The 26,302-nt window shown below is 41.0% G+C and overlaps 2 protein-coding genes across 5 annotated transcripts in view; one reads left to right on the top strand and one right to left on the bottom strand.

Annotated features, from left to right (window-relative positions):
* Positions 1 to 1,353: 1,353 nt before the first annotated feature.
* Positions 1,354 to 6,053, bottom strand: TMEM60 (transmembrane protein 60). 3 transcript variants are annotated; one of them, XM_037387490.1, is made up of 2 exons: positions 5,930 to 6,053; positions 1,354 to 2,018 (listed from the first exon to the last, which is right to left on the bottom strand). In XM_037387490.1, exon 2 carries the CDS (start codon positions 1,974 to 1,976, stop codon positions 1,572 to 1,574), a length of 405 nt encoding a protein of 134 aa, XP_037243387.1. In that variant the 5' UTR covers positions 1,977 to 2,018; positions 5,930 to 6,053; the 3' UTR covers positions 1,354 to 1,571. The 3 variants fall into 3 exon arrangements, with proteins under 3 accessions (XP_037243387.1, XP_037243386.1, XP_037243388.1); XM_037387489.1 differs by having other exon boundaries at positions 5,884 to 6,048; XM_037387491.1 differs by lacking the exon at positions 5,930 to 6,053 and adding an exon at positions 3,052 to 5,679.
* A 514-nt stretch (positions 6,054 to 6,567) lies between these two features.
* The window catches only part of PHTF2 (putative homeodomain transcription factor 2), a 73,231-nt gene continuing 53,496 nt past the window's right edge, over positions 6,568 to 26,302 (top strand). For both annotated transcript variants that reach the window (XM_037389188.1, XM_037389189.1), the window contains exons 1-2: positions 6,568 to 6,681; positions 22,019 to 22,095. In XM_037389188.1, the coding sequence (XP_037245085.1) occupies positions 22,051 to 22,095 (45 nt within the window). In that variant the 5' untranslated portion in view covers positions 6,568 to 6,681; positions 22,019 to 22,050. The remainder of the gene's footprint in view (positions 6,682 to 22,018; positions 22,096 to 26,302) is intronic.

Here is a 26,302-nt window from a genome sequence, read left to right on the forward strand (position 1 = left end):
AAAAAACTGTTCCATATAGGCACTGAAGGGAAAAAGGATCTCTAAATGGTAGTTTCAGCTCCCCATAAATTATGTGATGTATTTATAATATATTTAATTTATAGGATGTTTATAAACTGGGGCTTAGTATGTGGAATTGCTTATTAAGTTGATGTGTAAATTTTATTGTAATAAAGGGGTTATAAATACTCTGCATTTTTTTAACAGGTATAGATCAGATATTTTTTTTGTCATTCCTTGCTTTCTTCTTCAGCAAGGCAGAAGTCAACCACAAGCATGACAAACTCTTTGTAAATATTGTTACCTGATGTTCTGAATAGAGAGCCCTTGCCTTAGAATGGAGCAGGTTTTCTTAGATAAAGCCTTTTCAGCAGTCTCTGACTGTATTTATGCCCATGTCTGTGACTGAACAGCAAGCATAAATCCAAACACTTCAGGAAGATTTTTTTTTCAGACAAGTACAGCTAAATGTACATAATTAAAATTTTATTTGTGAGATGCTTTGATGTAGTCACCTCCTGTTACCTTACACTTTTTTTTTCCCCGGGCTCTTGTCAGTCACTAGCCATTCTTTTGTACCTAGGAACTGTAAATGGATCAGTATCTCCAGCATGTTGGTTATGTCTTAGACAGCTTTTACATTTGAATTACTGTAGCTCCTGGAAGAGCATTTTCAGTCCAGAAAAGATGCTCATGGTTCCAGCTCTTTCTCTTTCCAGAAGTCCCATTCATTGAATTTTTCACTTGAAAAAGTTCATTTACTTGCATTTGAGTTTGCCAGTACTTCATAAAGCCACAGCTTCACCTCCAGAGATCTAATATACTGGAGCATTAAAAACCATCATCTTTGTTATACTGCTTCCTGCAGGTACAAATGCATTACAGAGCTCATCCTGTAGCTTCTGTACTTGGAAAGGTCACCATCACTGTCCCCCCCTTTTCTGGATCCTAGACTGCTGGCACCGTTCAGCTAGTAACTTTTTCCCCCTAGGTAAACACACTGGTTAATATCTGTTTCAGCAGCTTAAAAACAGTGCTTATTTTTTCCAGTTCTTCAGACTGGAAGTGGATTCTCACTGTCAAAAGTCACTTTTTTCCTTTTTTGCTCTTATTTGGCAGCATCAGTTGTTGCTGATTCTTAAAGCACATTTAGCACCTTACCGAAATGACCATTAACTGGTTATTTCTTCAGTGACAGCTTAAGTAGTAGAAAACTTGCATGCTCTTTCCAAGGATTGCCCCATATGCCAAATACTCTGGGGTAGAACATCTGCGGCTCCTTTCAGAAGAGCATCTACCTGCCTGTGAAGAGCCTGTATCTTGTTCCATGTAACATAATCGTATTAGAACAGCTTACATTGAACAAGTACTTTTATTTACAAGAGCATATGTGACAATTTTGAAATAAAAAAAATAGAACAAATCTACTTCAGTCTTCAGCCTGGTTTAGATAAGTCTCCATCTTGACTGCTTTCTTATTTGGCCTTCTAAATTAGAGATCAAGTTGGTAGCAAATTCCTGGATTATTACCATTTTGCCACAAATCTGTGTTGAAAACCATGTAGTATGGCTTAGTCTCTTCGTACGTAGAAGACATTATATCCAAGTTCAACCATACCCCCAATAAGCAAGGCCCACAAAGGGATAAATACATAGGCTAGTTTCATCGTAGTAAATCGTTGCAGTTTAGCACAGAGGGCAAGGCAGAAGGCTAATTTAAGTAGCATTGCAATGAGATACCAGGTTTTTTTCTTGATGTTTTGGGAGCCATTACGAGGGTCAAAGCCAGATTTACAGCGTCCAGCCATTTTTACAATTAGCATAACTAGAAGAATAGTATCAAATATCCAGACAGGAATAAAAATGAGGAACCAGTTCCATGGTGCTTTCTCATCCAACTTTAGCACCAGCATGATCAGGAAGAGTAATGTAAAAAGCCATGTCAGTAGTACTCTTTGTGCCAGGGACATTCTCATTTAAACAGCTTTGAGAAGAAGTCTTTCACTGTCAGCAACAACCTAACAAAACAAAAAGGGAGGAAAAGCATCAAAAGATGTCACTACACAATTATTAGGCATATTCCTTACAGGAGACGAATGTCTTGTTCTTGTTTTCCCACCCCTTCTAACCTCACCTACATAATGCTTCCCAGCATTCCTTTATTACTACCATTCCCAAAGCACTCTATAGTTTAGTCCTGTCCACCACTACTTAAGTGCCTGAAGTCAGCTGTGTAAACTGCCTTCATCTAAATTTTTTCTGTGAAACAAGTTGTGCTTTAATCCTAAACTGGCTGTCAAACTCATTTAGGGATTTTTTTATGCCAAGAATATGTTTAGATCAATTTTCCTCCAGTACTGAGGCACTCATAGTTGAACACTTGAAAATAAACCTAACAATTCTCTCTCTATAACAAAAAAGCCCAAACATAGTGAAGTGTGAACCAACCAACAAGCACAAGTATCAAACCATCTGAAAGATCCTGTACTCTACAGAGCTGCAGCTCAAGTGACCAGACCATAGGCACTACTGCTGCTCTCTGTCAAGCAGCAGTCTTAAAACTACTGAACACTACAGATGATGTTTGCTTTCTGGCAGGTATCTAAAGTATGCAGGCGCTAGCTGACAGGAATGCTATTTAGGTTTATTGGCTTGGTAGTGTATTTAGATTTCTCTGTAGTCATGACAAAGGAAAAACAAGGATACGTGCATCTGCCACTACAGCCATAAAAGTTTTTATATTCCTAACAGAAAGGCTTTTACCACTGCATGTGCCAGAAGATTTTCACTGGAAGTATAAAAGGCAGGGGTGAGAAGAACTTTGATCTTCCTGAAGATTTCATGCCACAAAGCTAGATAATTAATATATACCAGCAGAACAGTGCTAGAATAGATTTCTTAATTGAGATTTTTATAAGTTTGGTATTTCCCTTTAGAGCACTTATATTCTTTAACTTGAAATAATAAACTGAGTTTTGATTTGTTCCAGATTACAAAAATATTTAAATTACTGAAAGTGAGATGATATGTTCTGAAGCATCTAATTCTCACCATCAGCCACCACAAGAGAAGGACAAGACTTGCTTCCCCTCTCCCCTCTGTGTCCCGGCCACAAAGCTGCTGCTTCTTCTACTCATGCTCACAAGATCACCCGATTAAGCCTGTTAAACTCACTGAACAAGCAGAACTCTATTAGCACCTTTTTCTTTTTAACCGAGTTAGTGTTTTTTTGCCAGGTTTAGCAAGTTGAATCAACTGTGTGCTCAGATAAACATCAGAACCAGACAGGGAAGTAAAAGCTGTTGGCTTAACTAGTTAGGAGATGACCTGCTACATTGGAGCCAAGGGATAATAATTTTGTACACAACTAAAATTACCCTACAATGTAATTCTTATCTTCTGATACACAGCTCAACAGACCTCCTTTTTTGTTCAGTCTGGGTTTGAAGTTTCAATGGATTTGATTTTGTGGATAGCAGTGGGATTTCTCTTAAGGAAGAGATGCAGTTTAGCCTAATCTAAACTTGAGTTACTGTCAGCACATCCCCTCCCTTGTGACAGGGCTGACACCTGCATGACCGAGAGCAGGCCAATTCCTTGAGCTGAACTAGCCAAAAAAAAGTTTAAAATAGGTTTTCTGTAGTTTGCTTTTTGCTGTCTCAGTTTGGCTCTGATCACCAAAGGGTCTGGTGAAAGCCTGTTGGTGAAACCAGAAGGGTGGAACCCAGGCCACCTCCTTAGGGAAGGGGTGAAGCTTAGCAGTGATGCTCAATATAAGAGTTAATTACCAAGTAGAAAAAAAAATATGGAGGAGGTTTAGATAGCATTGCTCTTTGTTATAAACATACCTAAACCAGCTGGTATGTGCAGAGGATTACAGAAAAATTACTATCACCTGCCTCAAGGATTTCCAGGATTTTGAAAACATTCCCAATATTCTCAAGTACAAGTCTGCAGCTAAAGTGAAGAGTAGTTATCTGAAACAACGTTTCAACATTCCTTTCATGAGAAAGTTTTTGAAAAGTAGTTCTAGAAATCAGTGCTACAGATACGCGATTCTCTTTCTTGTAGTACTGGCAAACTGGAGAAAGTGGAAACCAAAGAAACAGCCTGGGAACTTGGGCCTCAAAGGAAAAAAAGGAATTCAACACTGTTAGAAGTATTACGTTAGCACCTTCTTTGAGTATCTGATATCAACTGTCTCTGGAAGACATAGAAAGCTACCAAAGACATATTAGATGTGGCTGCTCAATTTGAAGGTTGCTTACTTGATGAAAAAAGATTTTCAGTTTTCCTAAGTGTTCAGAACCACTTTGTAGCAATTTTAAAGAGCACAGGCAGAAAACTCAGCAGGGGACCTTATGCTGCCTTTCTCTGACCTGATTAAGAGCTGTAACTGCAAGACTGGGCAGGACTGGAAGGCTCCATTCAATTTTAGAGGCTTTTCTTCATGAAAACTCAAGAAAACCTAAGTGTACTTTTGAGATTTTATAGTCCACATAAAGGAAGCTAACAATTTTAAAGACTGGCAGCTGGGGATACAGCTGACAATGATGAAGGATTTGATTACACAGAGCACTTGACAATGTCTCACTAGAAAAGAAAAGTGATTACGGGCAGATTCTCAGTTAGAGCCCAGCTATCACAACATGATGGTTAACACTGGAAAAAGGATGCATATATGGCACGAGTCTTGAGCTAGCTCTTCCATGAAAACACTTGAAGGAACATCAAATGCAGTGTAAAAATAAAAAAAAGCGCTCTCAATTCCTTATAGAACTCACACAATTAGTAGGAAGTGAAAATTTTCAGTAATGAGAAACGCTAAATAGCATTACTGACCTTGATGGGATGAACTACGTAATTAGAATATGATAGCTAATTATGTCCTTTTTAGGAAGAAAAAAATAAAGAGGAGGGAAACTTACACATAACATTCAGCTCAATATTAATAACACAGATCTATACATTTAAATTTAGACCTTGAACATTGCCTAACAGAGTTCAGAAAACTCTATTATACAGAAACCAAATTAAACTCTCTCTTGAGTAAATGACATTTTAAAGCTAGTTCAGGAGGTATGAGTAATTTATCACCTAGAAAGAAATATTCCAGCAGCCCCACTTTAAAACTACATTTAAACTAGTGCGATTCGAATACAGGTTAGGTATTCACAAGTTTTCCTTGCAATTGATGCATTCTCAGTTCAGGTTGCCTACGTAGATTTTAAAGTGTAAATAAAGTCAAACTACAACGTCCCCTTCACTTGAGCGGTTGTTTTACCGCTTTTCAGCGAAACGGACTCCCGAGTGCTGAATCTGGCTGAAAAAATACGTATTGGGAGACTCTTCAGAAGAACAGGCCGAGGAAACCGGCAATCCAGCCGAGAGAGCCGGGCTAAGCAAAGCCGCCACAGCGATCTAACAGCCCCCTCCCGTCCTCTGCAACAGCCGGGCGGTTTCCAGCACGGCCCGGGCCGGCCCCGGCCGCGATCCTCCGCCAGGCAGCCCGGGGATGGCCCAGTGCCTACTGCCCCGGGCGGCGACAGCGCCTCCGGGAGCCCGGGCCCAGCCCCGCGGGGCCACGGCTGGAGCGGCTGCCGAACAGCCGGTGCCCCACAGGCCGCCCAGGCCTCTCGCCCTTGCCCAGCCACCAGAGGCCGACCCCGGGCAGCCCGGCCTCCGCCACAGCCCCGCTCCCACCGGCCTCGCCGCCTCGCTCGGTTCCTCCCGTGGCCGAGCCGACCGGCTCCCCCCGGGAAGCCCCCCTTCCCCCACCGTGGCGGAGGCCTACTCGCCTGAGCAAGGCCGGGCGCGGTGCGGCAGCCTGAGGTAGAAGCCCCCTATCCCTTCCCTTCCCTTCCCCACCCCCCCGCCGCCTACCGCACGGGCCCGGGCCGCCCTGCGCCACCGCCCTCCTCGCACGGACCCGCCGCCGCGTCCCCGCGCAGGGTCTCGGCGCATCCCCCTCCCGCCCTGCTACGCGGGGCCAGCGCGCAGGTGAGGGGGAGACCGGGCTCTGCCCGCTCCCTCTGCCGTAGGAAATCTACCGCCTCCCGCCCCACGGCCCCGCGCCTGGCTATTGGGCGGCGCGGACGCGCGTCCTACCGCGCCCTGCTGCCACTGGGTAGAGGCGACGTCGCTCAAATTCGTCCCCGCCTCCCCCCCTCAGCTACTCGGTCGTGAAGGCGTTCATCAAGGTAAGCCAGCCCCCTCGCGGCCGGCGGCGGTCAGCCTCGAGCCCCGCCCTCCCCGTTCTTTTCGCCGCCAATTCGTGCAGGAGGCTGCCTGTTACACCGGCCCCGCCCCTGCCCGGGATCTGCCCGTTAAGCCAGCCCCACCTTCCTCGCTCTCTCATTGGGCAGCGCCGCCGCCAGTCACGCCTGGTTCCCCACCCTCGGGGCGGAACGGGCGCCGTTGGCCACCGGCCCGCTCGCAGCTCCGCCCCCGGCTCGGCGGCGCGCGCCCTCTCGGGTGGCGCGCTGTTGCTGCTGCTCTGGCGCTGCCGCCGCTCGGGCGCGCGCCTCCTCATCCTCCCCCTCCTCCCTCCCCCCCGCCCCCCCCCCAGCTGTTGCCTCGCGCGCGCCCGCCGCCTCTCCGCCGTCTCGCGCTCCCCTCGCTGCCGTTGTCTGCGGCGCGCGCTGGCCCGCTCCGCCGCCTCGCCGCGGCACCGGGCGACCGGTAAGGTCGGGATCCCCCTCGGTCAGCGCGGGAGGGGCGGGGGCTGGGGTGGTGCGGGGGCATCGCCGCCCCGGCGGGAGGGGAGAAGCGGGGCGCCGAGTTCCCCGCGCCGCTGGGGAAGGGGCCGACCGGCCCGGCGGGGGCGGGGGGGCGGGTGGCCGGGGCGGCTGCGGAGCCGCGGCCGGGGCGAGGCGGCGGTGCCCGCTGGGTGAGGGGTGACGGGGCGGGGGGCGGCGGTGCGCGCATCACCGAGGGGGCGCGGCGGGGCCGCCTGCCGCGGCTGACCCTGGCCCCGGAGCGGGTCCGCCGGCGGCCCGCCGCCCCCCGCGGGGGAGCCTGCCCGGGGAAAGGGCGGGAGGCCCGCGGCCTCTGCCGCGCCGAGGTTCCCCTCAGGCGGGAGGCGGCGCGGCGCCCCCCGGCCCTTCCCGCCGGGGGTCCGAGGGCGGCCGCGGGGCGGGCCCTTCCCGCCACGCCGTGTCACCGCATCAGGTGCGGGCCGCGCCAGCCGCTGGAGGGGCCGCGCCGCGCCGGGGAGCCGCCGGGAGCCGCCGGGAGCCGGGCGCGTTGGCCTCCGATGGCCAAGTTTACGGGGTGGTAGGCGCTCAGTTACGCCTCCCAGGCTTGAGCTGCCGGCCGTTTCCGTGCGGTTTGTTCCTGCTCGCTGGGTCTGACTCCAGCTAAAACGCACCTTTTCCTTGGGAAGTTCCTGTAATGCATCTTGAGCTGCTTTAATACCCGTGCCAGGTGATAGGACCTTTTTTCTCCTTTCCTTTGGAGGTCCTAAATTTCGGCATCTTCACCTTCATCCCGACCTCCTCTCCCGTTTTCTTGTTTTTCACATGCCACCACCTTCTTTTGGTTCGTTTTTTCTTATTCCTTATCCCATTTTTTTCCCTTTTCCACCCTAACCCAATGACAACCTGTCTACCACTTCTGTGTTGTCCTTGGTTTTCACTTCGGGAATCTAAATGTTAGGCTACTTCCTCTAAGTTAAAATTTCTTCTGTCGTATTCGTTTCTCTGCTGTTTTATCTGCTCTCTTTTCTATGAGAAACCGAGGAGAGGGCTTTGGGAGAAGATGATTATGCTGTAGCAGAACTGTCCAGGTGTTTGCTTCTTTTACTTTTGTTTTTCATACGTGCTTCCTGAGTGTGTGTGACTCAGGCGTATCAGATTCAGTGGTAGGTTTAGTCCACGTTCTCAAACTCTATGCTTTTGGTATTCAGTCTTTCATTACTTTCACATGTTATTGGTCGCTTGGTAAGTAATGCTGATGAGTCTTGCGTTTTGCTTCAAATTTGCCAGTGTCTTATCCATCAGTCATATAATTAACTGAAAAAAGTAATTAATTGGAAAACCTGACTTGTTGAAAATACTTTAATTAATGTTCTGAAATTCTTTGTGATGAAACATTCCTACAGAAAATACAGCTGGTTTTACAATTCTGACACACGAGTGCTCTAATAGGAATGAGACTAAATACAGTGTGTCATCAGTAATTTACCCGCTTATATCTTCCTGTTGATGCTGTTAAACAGATGGCGGTATCTGTTTTATCAGGGAGAAGCGCATCACTTGAAATAACCTGTTAATCCTAGTAAGTGAATCCTCGTATCTTTAGCTGCACTTAGAGTGGTCCCTAAGTGGCAGAAGGATATATTTCTGTTATATACATTAGCACTTGGCATGAGACGTTTTTGTTTTCCTGGGGTTAGAGGCTAAAAGTGTTGTGTGAATATATCTCTGAGTTATAAATAGCTGTATGTATTTGGCTGTTTCTGTAACTCTGAAGGTTTTGGTGATCATCTTTGACATGTCTCTTTATTTGTGACTCCCTGGAAAGGATAATCCTCTTCTCAGAAGTCTTATTTTGTTCCAATAAGGTGTTTATGAACTGAGGTATGTATGCACATCAGACTTCTGCCAGTTTTGACTTCACCCCCCCCATCTCAGAGCCCTACTTTACAATATTTGCAAGCAATTTTTATTTCTGAAGGTGAAGGTTGAGAGCAATACTTGGAACTGGTGTGTTTAAGATCCTGATCCTTGTTTGAAGTGGAATGTTTGTGCGGTTGAGTTTTCTGTTGCTATGTTTTGCTGCCAATGTATGTTTTTATTCTGGGTATAAATATTAGAAAGGATAAAATACGAGCCTGAGTCATCTGGAAAATAATTTGGAAACCTAGTTAGTTTAATTCAATGCTTGTAGTAGAATTTTTTTTCCTCAAGTATTATGTGGAATGTGACATACAAATAAATTGTCAGTAATTGCTGGGAACTCCATGGAGTATTTCAAGTATTCTGGTAGTACTGGATTTCTCCCAAAGCAGAGTTAGCTCAGCTTGTCTCGTAAAGTTGGTCCCAGCTGTATTCACCATAGCTCCTGAATATCGGTGTGAATTCTGGGAGAACTCAAAATCCTGTAGGCCTTGAAATAGGAAACAGTATTGATGCTTTATTGGAAGGGAAGCATAGGTGCATTAAAAAGGCTTCCAGTCAACTTTGTTTGAGGCAGTTAACCAGGCACCAAGGGTGGAGCAGCTCTTGGAGTTGAACAATGCTGTTCCTTTCACAGCTGGCAGGGGTCACTGGAAAGCAGTGGACATTTACTTCTTTCCCAGTTCTCCCCAAAGTCACATATACCGTCTTCCCAGGCTTTTTCTAAATAATACAACTTCTACTTGTTTATAGTAGAAATCTTATTAAAGAAATAAAACCATCATTTTTTTTTCCTTTTCTGAGGACCCCTGTGAGTGAGAGTGATGACAGTCACAGGGTTTTAGTTTTTTTTGTTTTTGGTTTTTTTTTTCTCTGAGGAAGTTCTTTTCATAATAAACAGCATGCTCTACAGATTGATCGCTGAGCAGTTTATGTGAATTTTCTTCCTAGGCTTACCAAGGGCACAAAGCTTGTACAGTTACTTTCTTTGTGTTCTCCCATTTGAGTAAATTTAGTCGGTCAGATCACGAAACCGAATATAACGGCAACTGAAAGACATTAAGTACCTACACATTGGCAGATTTTTATAAAACTTGTGACAGGTAGTGACCGAAGTTAATATTCCCACCTGAAGAAAAGCAGTTATAATTGAGTCCTTTCTTCAAAAAGAGAGCAAGGGCTGGCCAGTGTCTGTGCTAAGCTCTTTGAGCCATTGTGGTGTGGTACTGCTACTGGCCCAGCCAAATAGTTGGGGCAGTTGGTAACATGGGTGGGGGGCAGGAAAAAAATGCAGGGTGAGGTGGAAGAGGACAATAGGAAGCCATGGGACACTGGTAAAAGCAGACAGACTTAATTGCTTCTGCCCACGGAACAAGGTAGGCCTGTTTATTCTGTAATGTGGTTTTTTTTTTTGTTTACTAAGGAAACAAAACAAAACTCCTTTAGGATACCTGGGTCAGAGGTACTGCCTCTGACTGTTCAAGGACCGTTGACCACTACTTACTCTAAGATATGTAGTGGTGTGAAAAATAAAAGACTTTGAAAGCTTTAGATACCATGTTTTCTCCCTTGAGTTTACTGTGCTGTTATTTATAAAGGTCCTTCTTGCTGGGTACAGAGGAAACTGTTAAGTACTTGAAGAAATTATATTCAAATTTGTAGGGAGAATACCAAGAGCTTAATAAATTGCCTATAGGGGAAGAAAGAGTTAATAGTAATTAGGGCTGTAATGTCTTACTGTGTAATGTTTGGGTATGCTTTGCATGTAATCATAGAATAATTCAGGTTGAAAAGGGTTGCTGAAAGTCATCTGTCTGGTCCAACCCCATCTCAAAGCAAGGCCAGCTTCAAAGTCAGAGCAAACACATATACAGTATGTAGAGATACCCATTATATTGTTAAGAAATGCAGAAATATAGCTTATGTTTGTGGTGTTGGTTTTTTTTTTATTATTTGAGGGGAGCATATTATAGTTCACAGAGCTGTTCTCTTGTTTCTTAATTTACATGTGTAAAGGGGATTTTTTCCAAGTTCATTTCTGCTGGGAATAATCTTTAAGTGAGACATGTAGTGTTCAGTGTTTAATTCTTTGTTCATTTGAGGTGGTCTTGGTAGATGTGCTCCAGAGAGACTAGATGGCTTCCTGGAATGAGTCCAAGCATTGGATTGAACTCCTATTTGCAAATACATTTGTGGTTCTTGTTCTTAAAAAATAAAATACAATTGCAAAGTGGGAGAAGAAATTAAAGTAATATAGCATCAAATATGAAGTCACGCAAGCCCTGTAATTTGGAAGTTGGCCAGCGCCAGATGCTTTTGGGGGTTAGGTGGTTGGCAGATGCCAGCCTGGCAGCTAAATGCTCTTCGTGTTCGGCTGTCTTAAGGGACAGTTTGTTCTGTGCTTGCCGTGTTGCTCATATTCTTTCCTTGGTATTAGCTACTGGCCGTTGTGGGGTGGGGTTGGGTAGGGTATTTGGGTAGGGCCAAATACAGCCCGAATGTCTCTTTGGACATTTTCTTGCATTCTGTGTTATGAAGCTTAAGATTCCCTCAGCCGAGTGTTTATAATTTTTTTTTCTTCTTATTGTGTGTTTAAATAGCTGCTTTCTTTTTGAATCTGAGTAAAATCTTGGCTTCAGTGGCATCCTGTGGTACTGAGTTTAACAGTCTAATTATGTGTTGTAATATAATATTTCTCTGTTAAAAGCTTGGCTTTGCTATCCTCTAAGCGCAGTTAATGAATAAGGTTCGCTGTATTTTCGGAAGCTGTTGTTTTCTTGACTGTGTTTTCTGTATATTTATTAAAGCTGCATTTAATTTATAATTCATTATTTTTGTGTTCATTTGTGCCTGTCTCAACAGGCTCTGTGCTCTTCTGACTGTAGTATATTGAATGGAAGAGCTCACTGACCTGTCAGCTTTCCTGTTTTTAAAGCTTTGTGGGGTGCACACAGTTCACCAGGCCCCCAGTATCATTGAGATTATTGGTACTAAATTCTGTTTATGTTGCCTAGTTACTGTTAAAAGTGATTCAATTCACAGTTAAAGTTGATCCATGTTCTTAAACTTTGCTAATGTAGGATTAGTTGTTACCTGGAAATGTTCCTACTTCAGGTTTTCTTTTCTGCTGTGATATATGAAAGATGAATATAGTGTGCGCTGCTGGACCTATTTACAGAAGCTTGAAGTTTGGAATAATAGGGCAGGGCTCAGTTCACACCGTTTAAGGACTTAATTTAGGCAGTACTTCATAAAAACTCTTAAGATACTGGTCTAAATAGAGGGAGGAGGCAAGGGGACAACAGTGTTAATGGCATTTCAGAAAGCTTGCTGATGGAGATGCAGTGTTCAAGTTGGCTTCTGTCAGAGCTGCCTCACTATAGGTGGTGGCATTAGTACTGTGGCCCATAGATCTGTGGAGCTAATTCAGGTGAAACTGCCCATTTACTTAGTAATGGTAGTCAGTCAGGTGAAGCCGTCTCCTGTGTGATAGGCTCCAATTCTGGTAAAAAGAGCGATGGAAGCTGGTGACTGAGGAGGAGGGTGGTCTGTAGTAATACTGGTTTAGAGTAGTTAAAACAGTTGCAAAGCCTTACTAGGCCACCCTGGTCTTGTCCGTCGGCTCTGTGTGGACATTGTGTGTCTAGTGAGTGATTTCTGCTGGAAGCTCCCCCTTAAGAGCGCTGGGAGCCAGGAGGAATGTGGGGCATCTCTGTTTGTAAGCTAGTGTTAGCTGTCAGCACCTGATGAAGCAGTGGCGTGATGAGTGTCTGTGTTCATCTTTCTCGTAGAGGTCTAATGTTAGTGCGCTTAGGAAGTTGGAAGTTGTAGTCCCAAGTGCTCTCATCCTGAGTAGCTTTAACGTCAAACCTCCAGAAAGAGCTAGCCACTAAGGCTTGTGTATGCTGAATGAGATCCTGAGTGTCGACCTCTGTCACTACAGGGTGGTCAGGTATGTGAAACCTAGTGGAACATAAAAGAGTGCAAATTAGGGAGAGTTGTTTCGAGTTTAGTTTTGGGACTAGGATGCTTCTGTATGCAGAACAGGGTTTTGTGGGCACTTTGCCTTGCACTGACACTGGGTGGAAGAGCTAGCAGGCCAGTGGTGTGCGGTCCAAGGAGCTTTGAGGCACCTGAGCAGACAATAAATAGGCTATTTTATTCAGATGGGATGCTGCTATTAACCCCTATTACCTGATGAGCCTGTTGCAATGAAAGATGTTGGCCTCAAATTTCTTTTTCAATATTCTGGCTGGTTTTTGATCTGTGGCAAGGTTCGCTTTTCACAAACAGCAGTCTATTTAGAAGTCTTTGACGTGTTTCCAAAGGCTTTTTGAAAGTCTGCGTCTTATCACTTGCTTTTGTTTATCAGTTTGATATGTTCAGAAGTATTGATAGACTAAGACGTGATCTTCCTTTGTAGAAACTGATTAGACACTATCAGATAGTCTTTCAGGTGTAATGGCATTCTTTTTTTAATGATTGTTTTGGGGATCTTGCCAGATACCCATGTAAGGCTGCAATTCCTTGCTTGATTCAGTCCAAGCAAGAGAGACTTTTTAAAAAATATAAGCTCAGCATTTGCTACTGTGTTCCCAGAACAGTGGCTGTTTAAAAAGAGACTGCAGCCTTTTCCTGACAGCTCAGCTACTTCATGCCTCAGCTGCTTCTAAAACTTGCTGGATAACTATTTGTAGAACATGATGCAAACTTGGTCATTTAGGAGTGGTTTTCAGCTTCCTGACTGTACTCATCGAGAAGCCACAACTCTGCTGTACATTGCCTGGTGGCAGATAAACACGTCTTCCTAAACACCAAGTCAGTATTTTCAGTGAGCAAGATTTATTGTTGCAGGAAATTACTGTTGTGTTTAGAATCACGAGGAGGAGAAAAGGAGCATAGCATTCTGTTTCTAAGTGGCCACTATGTTTGGCATTGGGTTTTTTTATTTTTTTAAGGGTTTGTTAAGAAGAATGTGTATATATAAATGAAAAACATAGTATTTATAGAAATTCTGTTCCTTAATAAAGTTGTTATGGTTCTAAGAGCGGATGTATACATGCCATATTTCAGAGGTTTCTCATTAGAAGGTTGTATATATGTTTAATGAGGTATGTATGTGTGTAGTATTCAGTACAAAACCCCAGGAATTAAAAAGAGCAGAACTTGAGAGCAACCATATATTGTGTTTCCTCTAATTTTTATTTTTTTTTTTAAAGTGCAGCATTTTCGGAGGTGTCTTGGCTTGTAGATCTAGCATGCTAACAGCAATTACATTTGGATTGACGGGAATTTTGAAACCAACATCTCTTATAGAAGAGGATTATAGTCCCCTTTAAGGGCTTAAATTTTTTACACTTCATTAAACAGTAGAATATGTGTAAATATTAGGAGCTTTTTGCTAATTAATAAATACTGCAGCAGGCTCAGAAGTAAATTACGAGAGGTGTAGAATCCTGAACTTCTCAGTAGAGTCCTTCCACCCGCCTCCCTTATTTTTGCAAGTAAGGTATCTGTGAAATCGTGTCATGTCACTTCAAATGGAGCCATGAACAGAAACCAGTTATGTAACAAAATTAGGAAATTTGCACAGACCTTAAGGCTGAGGGCATAGATTCCAGAAATGGCTAAGAGCAGTTGCAACAACTGCACACAATGTTCTTTTCCCAGAACTTGAAATAAACCTCAGAAATCTTGGTGCTCGATATTTTGCTACTATTTCAGACAGTTGTGTAATTCACTGGCAAAGCAAGTATTCCTTGGGAGACAGTTATTTTCTGTGGTAGTTCCTTGCTAGTTTGTCCTTCAGATATTGGTGTTTTTACTGTGGAAGTTGAGGCGGTAAAGTCAAGCCTGCATCCCATCAGAACTTGAAAACTGATTCTTGCTGCATGCTCTATGCTGCAGCTGCAACTGTGAGAGCTTCCTGCTTGGGATGGTGAGTGATAAAGGGCATAAGCTTATAAGGAAGAATAAATACACAGCGGCAGAAATAGGATCAGATACCATGGTTTGTGGGCAGAATACAGAGGCCTGAGAAAGTATGTTTGTTATTCAGTAACTGACAGCTTACTGGAGGCAGAGGCAGGTATGGACGTGCTGCCAAATGTCTGTATTTGTCATGATATATCATGTTTGGTACATCTGTGTTTGTAAAGAACAGGGCTTGATACACAGCAGCCAGCATAGGGTCTGGTTTGTATTGTATTGTTGCAGTTGTCTGCCTGATGAACTCCTCAAACAAACAACAAAACTCCCCAAATGTTTATCTAGGGATGTTCAACGTTTTTTTTCCACCAGTTGTTTGAGGGTGATGGTTTTTGGGGTGTTTTTGTGCGTTTGGTTTGTTTGTTTGGGTTTTTTTTGAGATGAAGAACAAAGTTTGAAAATTCATTCTCTTTCATGAGCAGTGTCTTAGGAATGCTGGTATCCAATTTTAGCAGTTGTTGGTGTTCTTTGGGGAAAGCAAGTATGTTAATTCCATTTTATTTACAAATTATCATGCTGTTCCTTTGGGAAAGAAAATATGTTAATTCCTTTTTATTTACAAACTATCATGACCTTGCATTGTAAGGCAACAACTTGGGGGGGCCTTGGCTGGCATGGCAGCAAGAGTACTTCTGCTGGTTGCTGGATATGATCCTTAGGTTTGCAAGTGTCTGGTTATGTTTTTCTTAAAAATTTATTTTTTTCCCCCTTTCCCTTTGGCTGCTTCAGATTTTCTTAAGGCTAGCTGAAAGGAACGAGATAAAATTTCCACTTAAAGGTGTGAACCTGGGAGTGACAACTTTCTCATTTGCTTGTATACAATTTGCAATTCTGAAATGCTGTTTTGAGAACAGCGATGCATAGATAAAGTACTTAAACAGAACACTGTGTGCATTATATAGTATTTGATGTTCCTCTAAAAAATGAAATGTAGGTTTAATGGTTTATTTGTAACGCACATGAAAAGAATGTGTCTTTTGAAACATTGCTTCAAGGGTTTAATCCTGTTCTTGGTGGCAGTGGAAGAATTCTCATGGATCTGAGCATAGGAAGGGTGACTCGTCTTAAGTTTTAGTGGTGTATCTGCATTACATTGATAGCTGTGTTGGTTTGTTTTGTCATGGCAGAAGCAGCTTTCTAGTCAATAGCAGATGCTTAATATGACTAAGTTGTTTATTTGGCTCATTTAAAATGAACTTAAAGTATCAAACAATATCAATGATTTGATGATAAAGTTAACTTCTATTTTGATCCTAGAAAGTGAGGGTTTTTTTCCTCATTAAAGTTACTTTCTAGCTATGCGTCAGCAGATACAATGTTTTACTTTTAAGTGAGTTTGTGCGATTACAGTTGTTGCTAGAAAATTATTAGTTTAGGCCATAGGCTTTACTCTCTTCTTACTCTTCGTATCAGGAAATCTTAGTGAAATTGTGCAACTGTAGTATAGATGATCTAATGTAATGGTAAAACAGTTCTGTTGTGGAAAGCAGTTGAAACCAAGTTCTAGGATTCTCACGACTTTACGCAGTAACTTTTTAAAAACTGCCTTTAATTTGCTGCTTCTTCTGAAGGTAATAAAAATCAATGGCGTTTTTAAAAACACGTTTGAGACAAACACCACAACTCTGCAATTTTACTCCTAATGGTGTCTAGCAAACATCTCAACTCATTATGATCATGGAGTGATGAAGTTGGCAAGGACGTTCAAGTCTTGACTCAACATCTGGATGGTATCCTGGCCATTCAGGTTGGGATTGTTATAAAGGAAACAGGTTCCTTGAAATTCTTAGTGATTCACAGTGTTTACAGGCAAGGAAAGCAACTATCTGCCTATGTTTCCTTGCTTGTGTTGTATTTTTGATTATGCCCTTTTGCTAGTTGACACTGCTTACACTTGTATATTCTTCCAAAAATTGTAAATATTTTTGGCCTTTGTCACTATGAGGAGCACAGTTTTATTCTGAACTTCTGACAGAGTTCAGAATATATTTCATTTTCTGTAGAATGTCATTTGGAAATGTATGTGTTTGTCTTGGATCGCCAAAACTCTGTGGAAATGAGTAAAATATTTTAAAATATACTTAGTCTGAATTTATTTAAATCTGTACTGTAGTATTTAATCCTATCTTATGCAATAAGCACTACATTGCTTAAATAAGCATTTAACTACCTGAAGCCATCTAAATATAGATTTCTGTGGCTTTTGAAAAACTGCTTATTTGATTGCAAGGTGTAGCATGTACTTACTTAAAAAGGAATATGATTATGCTCTGAAATGGGAAAAAACAGCCAAGAAACACCACTTTGGAATAGGGATCACTGAAACTGGGTAGTCATCTATTTTCAGTTTTAAGGAATTAATGAAGTTTTGATCAAAAAATGTTGCTTGTTATTCATAGTATTAACTGTGAGTTTGGTGAAGATGTAGTGAATGGCTCTGTTGAATGTCAGAGATGTTGTGATCAAGCTTTTATATTTGGATGTTCTGTCTGATCTCTGAAGTTGGAAGTATTTTTTTGTGTTGCTTTTAAATCTCCACTAGTTAAGATTAAGTTAATCTTGCTGTGGTTATTCTGCGCAGGAGTGCAAAAGCTGGTGGCTGTCCCAGATGCAGGTGTTCGACACAGAACGTGAAACAAATGGCTAGCTCTGGGCAGGATGGGAGGAGAAACAGGCAGAATAGGCAGTGCTCGCTTATGCTTGTGGATGTGTATCAGCTGTTTTGATTTGTTCACTTTACCCGTTTGCCCTTAGAGCCCAACTTGTACAGTCTGACTTCAGGATCAATATCAATACAAATTGTCAGCTGAATAACATGTTAACTTATAATGAATATGCAGAGTTCTGAAATTGTTGCAATACTTAGTCTCCTGGCTAGGTATTCAGTGAGCTGTGGGCAGATACAGAGTCAGAGCCAGGGCTGCAGCTTAGGTGCCTTGAATTGTTACCATCCATTTCTCATCCAGGTAAGGTAGCTTCAGGCCAAGTGTATCAAATTCATTACGTTGTCTCAAGAAAAACCACCCCAGAAACCCAAAGCACCGACAAATCCCAGCCCCTGCAAGCAAAAAACTGTCCCAAAATAATTAAACCTTTTCCCCTCCTTCCATTTTAGTGCTGTCTTAGAAATTGTTGTGTCTCTTTTGAAGAAAGCATGTTGCTATTTCCTTGTAGAGGTATTTTTGCTTGGTGCACCAAACTCTGTAAAGTCTTTTGAGACATCCATCCTGTGATTTTGTCGTAATTACTTTTGTAAGCATCGTCCTTGTATTCGTGTATGCAAACGTGCATGCAAATATACTTTAAACACCACCAAAGTAGACTCTGTGGAGGATTTAATGTAGAGAGTTCCTTAAAAATATGAAAACTCTGGGTAGTCTAAATAACAGGCTTATTGATAGAAATTAAATTAATTAATAATAAACCTACTTCATTATACTTACAGTCTAATTGTTTCTTGAGGCAAAGGGTTTCTGAGTGAATCTGAGAACTACTGCAAAAAAAAAAAGTCTGCTGCCTTTAAAATGGCTTGTCCAATTTTAGCTGTATTTGACACAGTTGGAAGTCTTGGATTCATAAGTTAGTGCTGGTTTTCTGAAAAATCATTGACCTTGGGGAGAGAGGGATCAAGTTATTGTAGCTGTTGAGGCAAAGGTTTCTGTGCATGTTCAACAGTTAGTTCTTTACTACTAATGATGAGTTTCTCCAACCTTTTTCTTATCCTGTCATTATGGTGGTAGGGAGCAAGGTACGTTGTATGTGAGAGTGGGTGTCGGCTTAAGAGAAATAAGGAGTTAAAGATCCTCCAAGATGAGTTCACAAAGGAGAGGATGTTGAGGGGTGCAGGTGTGATCAAAACCTGTACGGCATCCTTCCTACATCGGCCCCGCTGCGAGCACTGGGCCTGCTTTTGTTGTGACTGTGTGATGTAGGTCATATTATGCGTGAAGGCTGTGTATGGCTAAGGGTTTTATGTCACGTTGAGTCTATTGTCCATGTAGCAAATTACTTTAAATTTACTTAAACAGATTTTCAAATGAGAAAGCGAATGCTATTTTTAGCTTTGTATGGGTGAGAAAGAAGGGTAACCAGTCTGTGTAATATGCCAAGTTATATCAAAGTCTTTGTTGGGCTCCATGCTTTATATGATAGAAATATTTTTATATTTGTTGTGCCAGTGAATTCTTAGTAATTGATAGTTGCTCTTAGGAAAACTGCTACTATTATCAGAAACAAATAGGTCAGAAACAATTACAGATGTTGACACAGTCGTGGCTGCTAGCTTTAAAGCTGATTTGGTGTGACTTACACAACGGTATTATCAACAGTGGAAAAATTGCAGTGTTCGTTTGCTCAGTTGTACCAAAAGTCAGTGTCCTAATATTTCTGAAATTTGTTAGTGATTGTCTAAGCTCTTTCAAAGACATTTTTTTCTATTGTGTAGTAGTCTCTGTTTTATCTGAAGTTGTATAAATGATATTGGAGTGACACTTAGAAATCTTAAATAGTATTTCCTTTTGGGTATTTAATTTCTCTTATTTTTTGAAAAAGCTTTCGGAAACATGAAAATGAATGGTATTACGTTTCTTAGAAATCCTCAGGAGCTGGTATAGAAGCAATCTATTTGCTAAATCAGTCTGTATTGCTACATACATATTTGTGTGTGTGATGCGTATCCAGACATTAAATACAGTGTCTTTAAAATAATGCAACGCATAAAATATGAGTACATCCTTACACGAGTCAGGGAAGACTGAATAAACAGGTGTCAGTGCAGAACTGAGTCTTCTGGAAGGTCATCTTTTCTTTCCGAGAAATGTCTTGGAAGATGGCAGTGTTGATAAGGCTTTTGTAGAGGGAGTATCTGTGATTTTTGCAACAACAGCTGTTATGATCATGTAATCTAATATCTGCTTTTTTAAAAAAAATCTGAGATATTTGGTGATTAACAGTGTAAAAGTGTCACGAGTTATTCTAATGCTTAGGCATTTCATAAAGACACTTATTTTAATTTATTGTTGTTTCAGTTTCCATCCCATCTGTTGGATGTTGTATTTTTCTTTGCTATTCTTATCTGTGCAAATGCTGTAAACAAATGTCTTTTCTCTTTGTTTTGAAGACAAAGATCAGCTTTTATCTTTCACTATAAAACCTGCCTGCAGATTAATAATTCTTGTTTCCTTTCATGAAGAAATATAGGGTGCAGTATTGTTGTTGATACTGACAATGTTATGATGTGATAATTTTATCAGAAATATACCCCTTAATCATGTTTTTTTTCTGAGATCAGTCAGTCTTGGAAGTGTGCTTGATGCATGGCTTGGTGTTTGGGGGCTAAACTACCACTACTCCTCCTCACCACTGGTGAGGCCGTACCTGGGGTGCTGGGTCCAGTGCTGGGCTCCGCACTACAAGAGAGACACGGACATACTGGAGAGAGTCCACTGAAGGGCCATGAAGATGAAGGGGCTGGGATGTCTCTCCTGTGAGGGGAGGCTGAGAGAGCCGGGACTGTTCAGCCTGGATGGGGATCTGACCAATGTATGCAAATACCTGCAGGGAGGGTGCGGATTGGACAGAGCCAGGCTCTTTCCAGTGGCGCCTGGTGACGGGACCAGAGGCAACGGGCACACGCTGAAACACAGGAGGTGCCATCTGCACATCAGGAAACACTTTCTTACTGTGGGGGTGACCGAGCACTGGTACAGGCTGCCCAGAGGGGCTGTGGAGTCTCCATCCTTGGAGACACTCAAAAGCCGTGTGGACATGGTCCTGGGCAGCCTGGTCTAGGTGGCCCTGGTTGAGCAGGGGGTTGGACCAGGCAACCTCCAGAGGTCCCTGCCAACCTTAGCCATCTGATTCTGTGAAACTGTGTTTACAAAGTTTTGTTTAAGAAGTCTTCTTGTATTGACTTTATCAATTATGCTTGATTCTGGAATTGTTCAGATAGTAAGTCTGGAAAACTTGTTTAATATTTTGAAGTCACTTGTACTCACTTTTTCAAAGCCTTTTGCATAATTTGTTAGGAATTTATAGCTTTAGAGAACAAAATAGGAATTTCCTTGCATGCTGAATATTTGGTGCAGTTATATAAAAATAACATTCTTAAACTTTTCGCAAAAACCCAGGAGGGATGCTGACTCGTAGGTAGAGCTGAAGACTTAAGCTTTTACCAACTGATGTTAAATGTGCACCATTGACTTTTTATTTTTTTTTAATTGGACTTAAGGATGGCATATTTATTTACATACGTATATTTTTAAAGGGAATCAATGACGCAAAAGACTATTAAACACAAAAGTATTCAGATTTTTTGGCAAAGATTTTAACAGGTTTTTTTCATTCTTTCTTTTCTTCCACTGGCTGTGTCCTGCCTTAATTAACTGTTTGAAATGTAGGTACTAAACTAATTTAAATGTTATTAATCAGTTAATAGCTGAAGTAATTTATTTATGAAATATTTGAGGTTTTTAAATGATAATACATTTATATATGGAAAAACTTGCATATTATAATGAAATATCTGGAAAGGGTTCTGTAATTCTCACCTAAACTTTCCTTTGATTTTACAGAATGTCCAGCATGAGAGAATATACACAATTTTGTATAAAGACAATATTTCTAAATCTGAAGGTGTTTTTATATTTTTTTCTTTATTCTTACATTTTTTTTTCCTGAACTAACTCTGTCTGAATGATTACACAAAAGAATACTTTTAAAATTCATTTTCATAGTGGGAATGTTTTATGTAGGCTGAAAGGTTTTTCTTTAAATATTTTTTTCTTCCACATTGAAACTAATGATATTGACTTCAAAGATTAACTAGCACTGCTGCTATTTTTTACTGTTAAAATGAAAATACCACTTTTCCTTGGTTTTCCTCCTTTTGTCTTAGTTTTAGTCCATTGTTTTCGTGAGTATATTAACTTTATAAGTATTAGAGTTCTAGCACTGATTTTTTTTTTTTTTCCTCTTGAAATATATCTCATAGTCTGTATGACATTTTCTTGCATTTTATAACACAGTTATTCCAGGACTTCAGAATACTGCACTGTGGTAATAACTGTAGGTTGCTTAATTGTCAGAAAAAAAAAAGGCAAGAAAAAAAACCCCTCTCATGTGGTTCTCATGAGACAGTAACAGATCATCTCTGTGGCACCTGTATTTTACTGGGAAGACTGGACAAAACTGAGGCTTCTGATTTCCTGTAGCAGCAGATTTGTAGGTTGTTTGGGTTTTTATTTTTTTATTTAGAGGAGAAAAACCAAACTTGTACTAAAAAAATAATGAGACAAGCTGTAAAGTAAATATAGCTGTTCAATGCTTTGCAGGTAATGGGAGTGTTTATACATTCCCTGTTTTGTCCTTCATAGGGAAAGTGGAAGTAAAGTTCTGTCTTTTTCTGTTAACAGCCTAAAATGACTCTGTGAATTCAGTGGAATAAATGGCGTCCAAAGTAACTGATGCTATAGTTTGGTACCAGAAGAAGGTAAGTTTTCTATTTGTTTTTATGGTGGCTTAAAAAAAAAAGTTGGCTTATTGTGCATTATGTGTGAAGTATGATAAATACTACTGCATTATTGGTTAGCATTGTATGAGAGTGAGTAGCTTGAAACTTTTCTTCCAAAAGTAAATAAATATTTAGTGACTGTATCTAATAAAATAGTTTTTTGTCTATGTTCTGTGTTGAACTCCTCGCTTCCTTGGCTACTTGTGCTGTGGGGAAAAAAAGAAAGAAAATTTCCGTTCTTAGTAGAACGTTAATTAACCTATAGGAGAATGTTGTTTCTATAGCACGTCAAAGAATCCTTGTATTTAAGTAGAAAGTAAGAGCTGAAACATCTTTTCTGTCAGTAACAAGGAACTGTGTAATTGGTATCCAAAAGAAATAGGCTAGGGCTTTTTAGGAGTTAATACAAATAAAAAAATGGGGGGGGGGGGGGGGGGCGCAGGACCACAGGAGGAACGGGAGAGGAAAAAGGTCTAATTTGGAGATACGGTATCAGGTAATATAATAACTATGTATCTGTTGATGCATGTTTGCCCATAGAAGTGCCGATGGCTCGTTCTGATCTATTATTTACACCATTTCAAATCATAACTTCTTGATGTTAGTATGCCAGTTAGCTTATTCAGTTAAATTGCTTTTAAAAAGCTGAAAAATTTGCTAAATTTTGAGATGGATGTTCTTCTTTACTAAGATATAAATAAGGTGTCATGATTCCTCTTCCCCCCCCCCCCCCCCTTCCCCTTGGATTTCCAAGATTCAGTAAATTTCTCTAACTTACTGTTTTCCTTGAGCCTATGGCAGTCTTTTTAAGAGGGTACATCTTGTCCTCAGGAGAATGATGGCAAAGGTCTTCAAAACAGAAATTCTGGTTAACTTCTAGCTAAGTAACAATTGATTTCTAGAAATAAGACAATACTGGTATGCTTTGCTGAGGCCTTTACAACTGTGAATTAAAGGTACAGTTGGAAGAGCAGAAAATGAATTTTGCTGACTTAATTTATACCAAACATTCAATTACATATTAGAAGATTGAAAATAATTCAGAATTTAATGAGGGTTTTTTTTTTTTGTACTCTGTACTCTGCTTTCTCCTATCCAAGCTTTACAAAAAGTATTTTTGCAGAAGTATCAGTGGAATTACGCTGTGGTTTTGAACTGTGTCTTGTTTGAAGGTCCAATCCCATTTTTTAAAGATTTGGAGAATGACTTGTAGAAGAAAATTCAGCATAGGATCTTATGGAAGGGGAAAGTGATGCTGATTTTACCTTCCACTCATTCTGTTATAATTTCATTCTCTCACATGTTGTACTGATAATACTTGCAGGCACCGAGTTGTGTGCATATTTGTGCTGGCCAGGACCTCTTTTGTGTAATGCAAGAGATGCTGGCTATCAGATCCTCACCACATCCCTGAGGCTTTCTCATTGAGGATGATGAGCTAGTCTTTGGACAGACCTTTTAAGGTATTCAGATTTATATATAAATGGTCCTTTGATGCAAGAGTCTGAAGTCTCCGTAAATCCTAAGTGTCTCAAGTGAAGTTCATGCTTGTTTCTGGGTTGATTTTTTTTGTTTGTTTTTTAAAACTACATGTCTGCTTTCCTGTCAGTCATACAGGAAAATGAATGTCATATGTGATATGCTCCAACTTTCCATCATCCAGATGTTACAGAGGCAGGAGCTTCTGCTGATGAGTCACTGTGCTGTGATCTTACAGAGGGCAGGCCTTCTGGTTTTGGTATAAACAACCCATTCCACGGTTGTACTTCTCTCAGGACACTGGTCCTAACAGGATTGCTCATAATCAGTACAGGTCATTCTTTTAACCCTTGTTCTGTTTTTTCCAGTGATTTCACATGTTTCCATTCATTTAATTCATAGCAACAATATTATTTCTGCTACGAGTCTTTCTGCAGGCTTTTACAGAGGTCTGCTCAGCCAGAGATTGCATGCTGCCTTAATGGCAAGGTGTTGTGATGAGGTGATCCCTGTTACTTCATGAAAGACTGCGCTGTCTTCAGGAAGGGTAAACCAGATCTTGCATAGACCAGTATTTTTCCATGGTGTGAACTAAATTTAATTCAAGTCGACCTGTGGACTGGGGTCTGCCAAATGAGCAGGTTTTGCTTCTTTCTGTATGAGGAAGCGGAGTCTTATTCTGGGACGAATGGCTGCACTGCAGAAATGTTGCATCTCCTGCAAATGTTCATGATAATTAGGTGGCTGTTTCTTAAGTTCCATTTATTTGAACGTTCTTCTGGATCAGGCTGATAACGTAAAGGGGTTTTTATCTTTGTATGACTGCAGTGTGTGATCCTTTCCTGGGAGCATCTAGGCTTTTTCATCCATGTCCTTGAGTTTGTTGCTTATTTATTTATTTATTTACTTATTTATTTATTTATTTAAATCTCTTACATGGCACAGTATTTTTTTCCCCATGAATGTGTCCTTTGCACCAAAGATTTCAATTTGGGGGACAGGAAGAGCTATCATAGTGGTTAGTGGGTATCAGACATTTTTTTGGTCCTTTCTGGACCAATACTATGGACTTGTTTATGATGGCAAAGTACTCTGAACTGGTAGTTGGTTTCAGTTTTAAATCTTTATTTCAGACCTGTCAAAGTTGTCCCACTTACCTTGCTTTTTGGATCTGCTGATTCCTCACAATAGTAACTGAAATTGAAAGTGGGGAGGGATCAAAACAGCACATTCTGGCAGTAAAACATTGTTTCTGGGGTAAGAGAGCCAGTGTCGCAGTCAGTGTTGATCAAATCAGTAAGACTTGCCTATATGATAGAATGAGGAAAATAAAGTGTTATTTTGGGGCAGTATTTTCAGACTAATGAATTGGAGCATGAATGCCCTAAGAAAGAACATGAAGAACTCCTGATATTTCTAGTCATACATAAAGACGAAAAATATATTTGAGTAGGTGGAGGCTTTGTAAGAAATACTGAACAGATAACTTAGTCCTTGTGTTTCTTTGTTTTCAAATTTTAATGTATTTTTTATGTGTTTATTTTGTCTCTACTGAGTTTCAAAGATCTGTTAGGTTTCTCAAAAGTAAGGCATTTTTATATTTCTTTAGTGGAAAGAGTTAAACGATGGAGCTCTTCCAACCCTACTTAGGCAAGTTTTCCAAACACAAGTTTACTCAAATGACTCATACTATTGTCTGAAATTGAGCTCCTCACATGAGGATGATTTAGTAATGCACTTAATAGTTTAAAAGGTCAGACTTTTTATTACGTAAACTTGTTTTTTGTTGTTGCATTAGATTTAATCTGCTTTTAGTGCATCTTGATTACTGTCATGTAAAACACAATAATCTATTCTTAGTTATTTTAAGTTGGATTGTAAGATATCAGGTAGTGTATTATACCAGCTTGAGATATAAGATTGCCTAGACATCAGCTTTACTGCTTCCAGGGATAGTTTGTGTTTCCCAGCTGGTACAAATACTTTTGCAAGGCATGAAATCTGAACAGATAAACCTGGCTAGATACAGGTTGGCTCTGTAGAAAGCAAAATAAATTAAACCTCTGCTGGGTTTCTGGATGCGCTGGGGAGTGCAGTGCTGTGGTATTTGTGTGTCAGATGGGGTTTGTCCAGCTTGTTTTCAACACTTTCAGCTGCACTGGTTCTTGCAATGGAAGGGTGTGGCGAGGGTGTCTGCATTGCTGTCTGGAGTGGCTCATTACTTTGGTCAGAGACAGCTACTGAGCTAATAGTCACATATATGCACTTTGTTAGTTAATATCCTTAGGAGTATGTGCATTTATGAGAATGTTGACCTTGCTTCAGTTTTGGAATTGATGAACTTTATGGAGAAACCAATCATAATGTTTCCTCTGAAGAAATCTGACACCTCCATAATTATTTTAAAAAAATTTGGTATCTGACGACATACCTTTGTGATACTGATATTTTACACATACTTGAAGCATTGCTGCAGTAACAGTAACTGATGTGAAAAATAATGAAATTGTTGATGATCTAAAATAGTGCTTGAATTGCTTGTAACTTAAGCTTTTCACATTAATTTCTTAAAATACTTTCGAGTTTTACGGATAATAGTAGATGTGCAGTTTTTGGTTTCTAGTTTGGAGACTACATGTAAATTTACCATAAGAACTTCGTGATTTTTCAGTCCTCACAGAAGCTGCTAAAATGGGGAACTTTATAC

The sequence above is a fragment of the Falco rusticolus genome, chromosome 5 (genome assembly GCF_015220075.1).
Source record: "Falco rusticolus isolate bFalRus1 chromosome 5, bFalRus1.pri, whole genome shotgun sequence".
Lineage (NCBI taxonomy): Eukaryota > Metazoa > Chordata > Aves > Falconiformes > Falconidae > Falco > Falco rusticolus.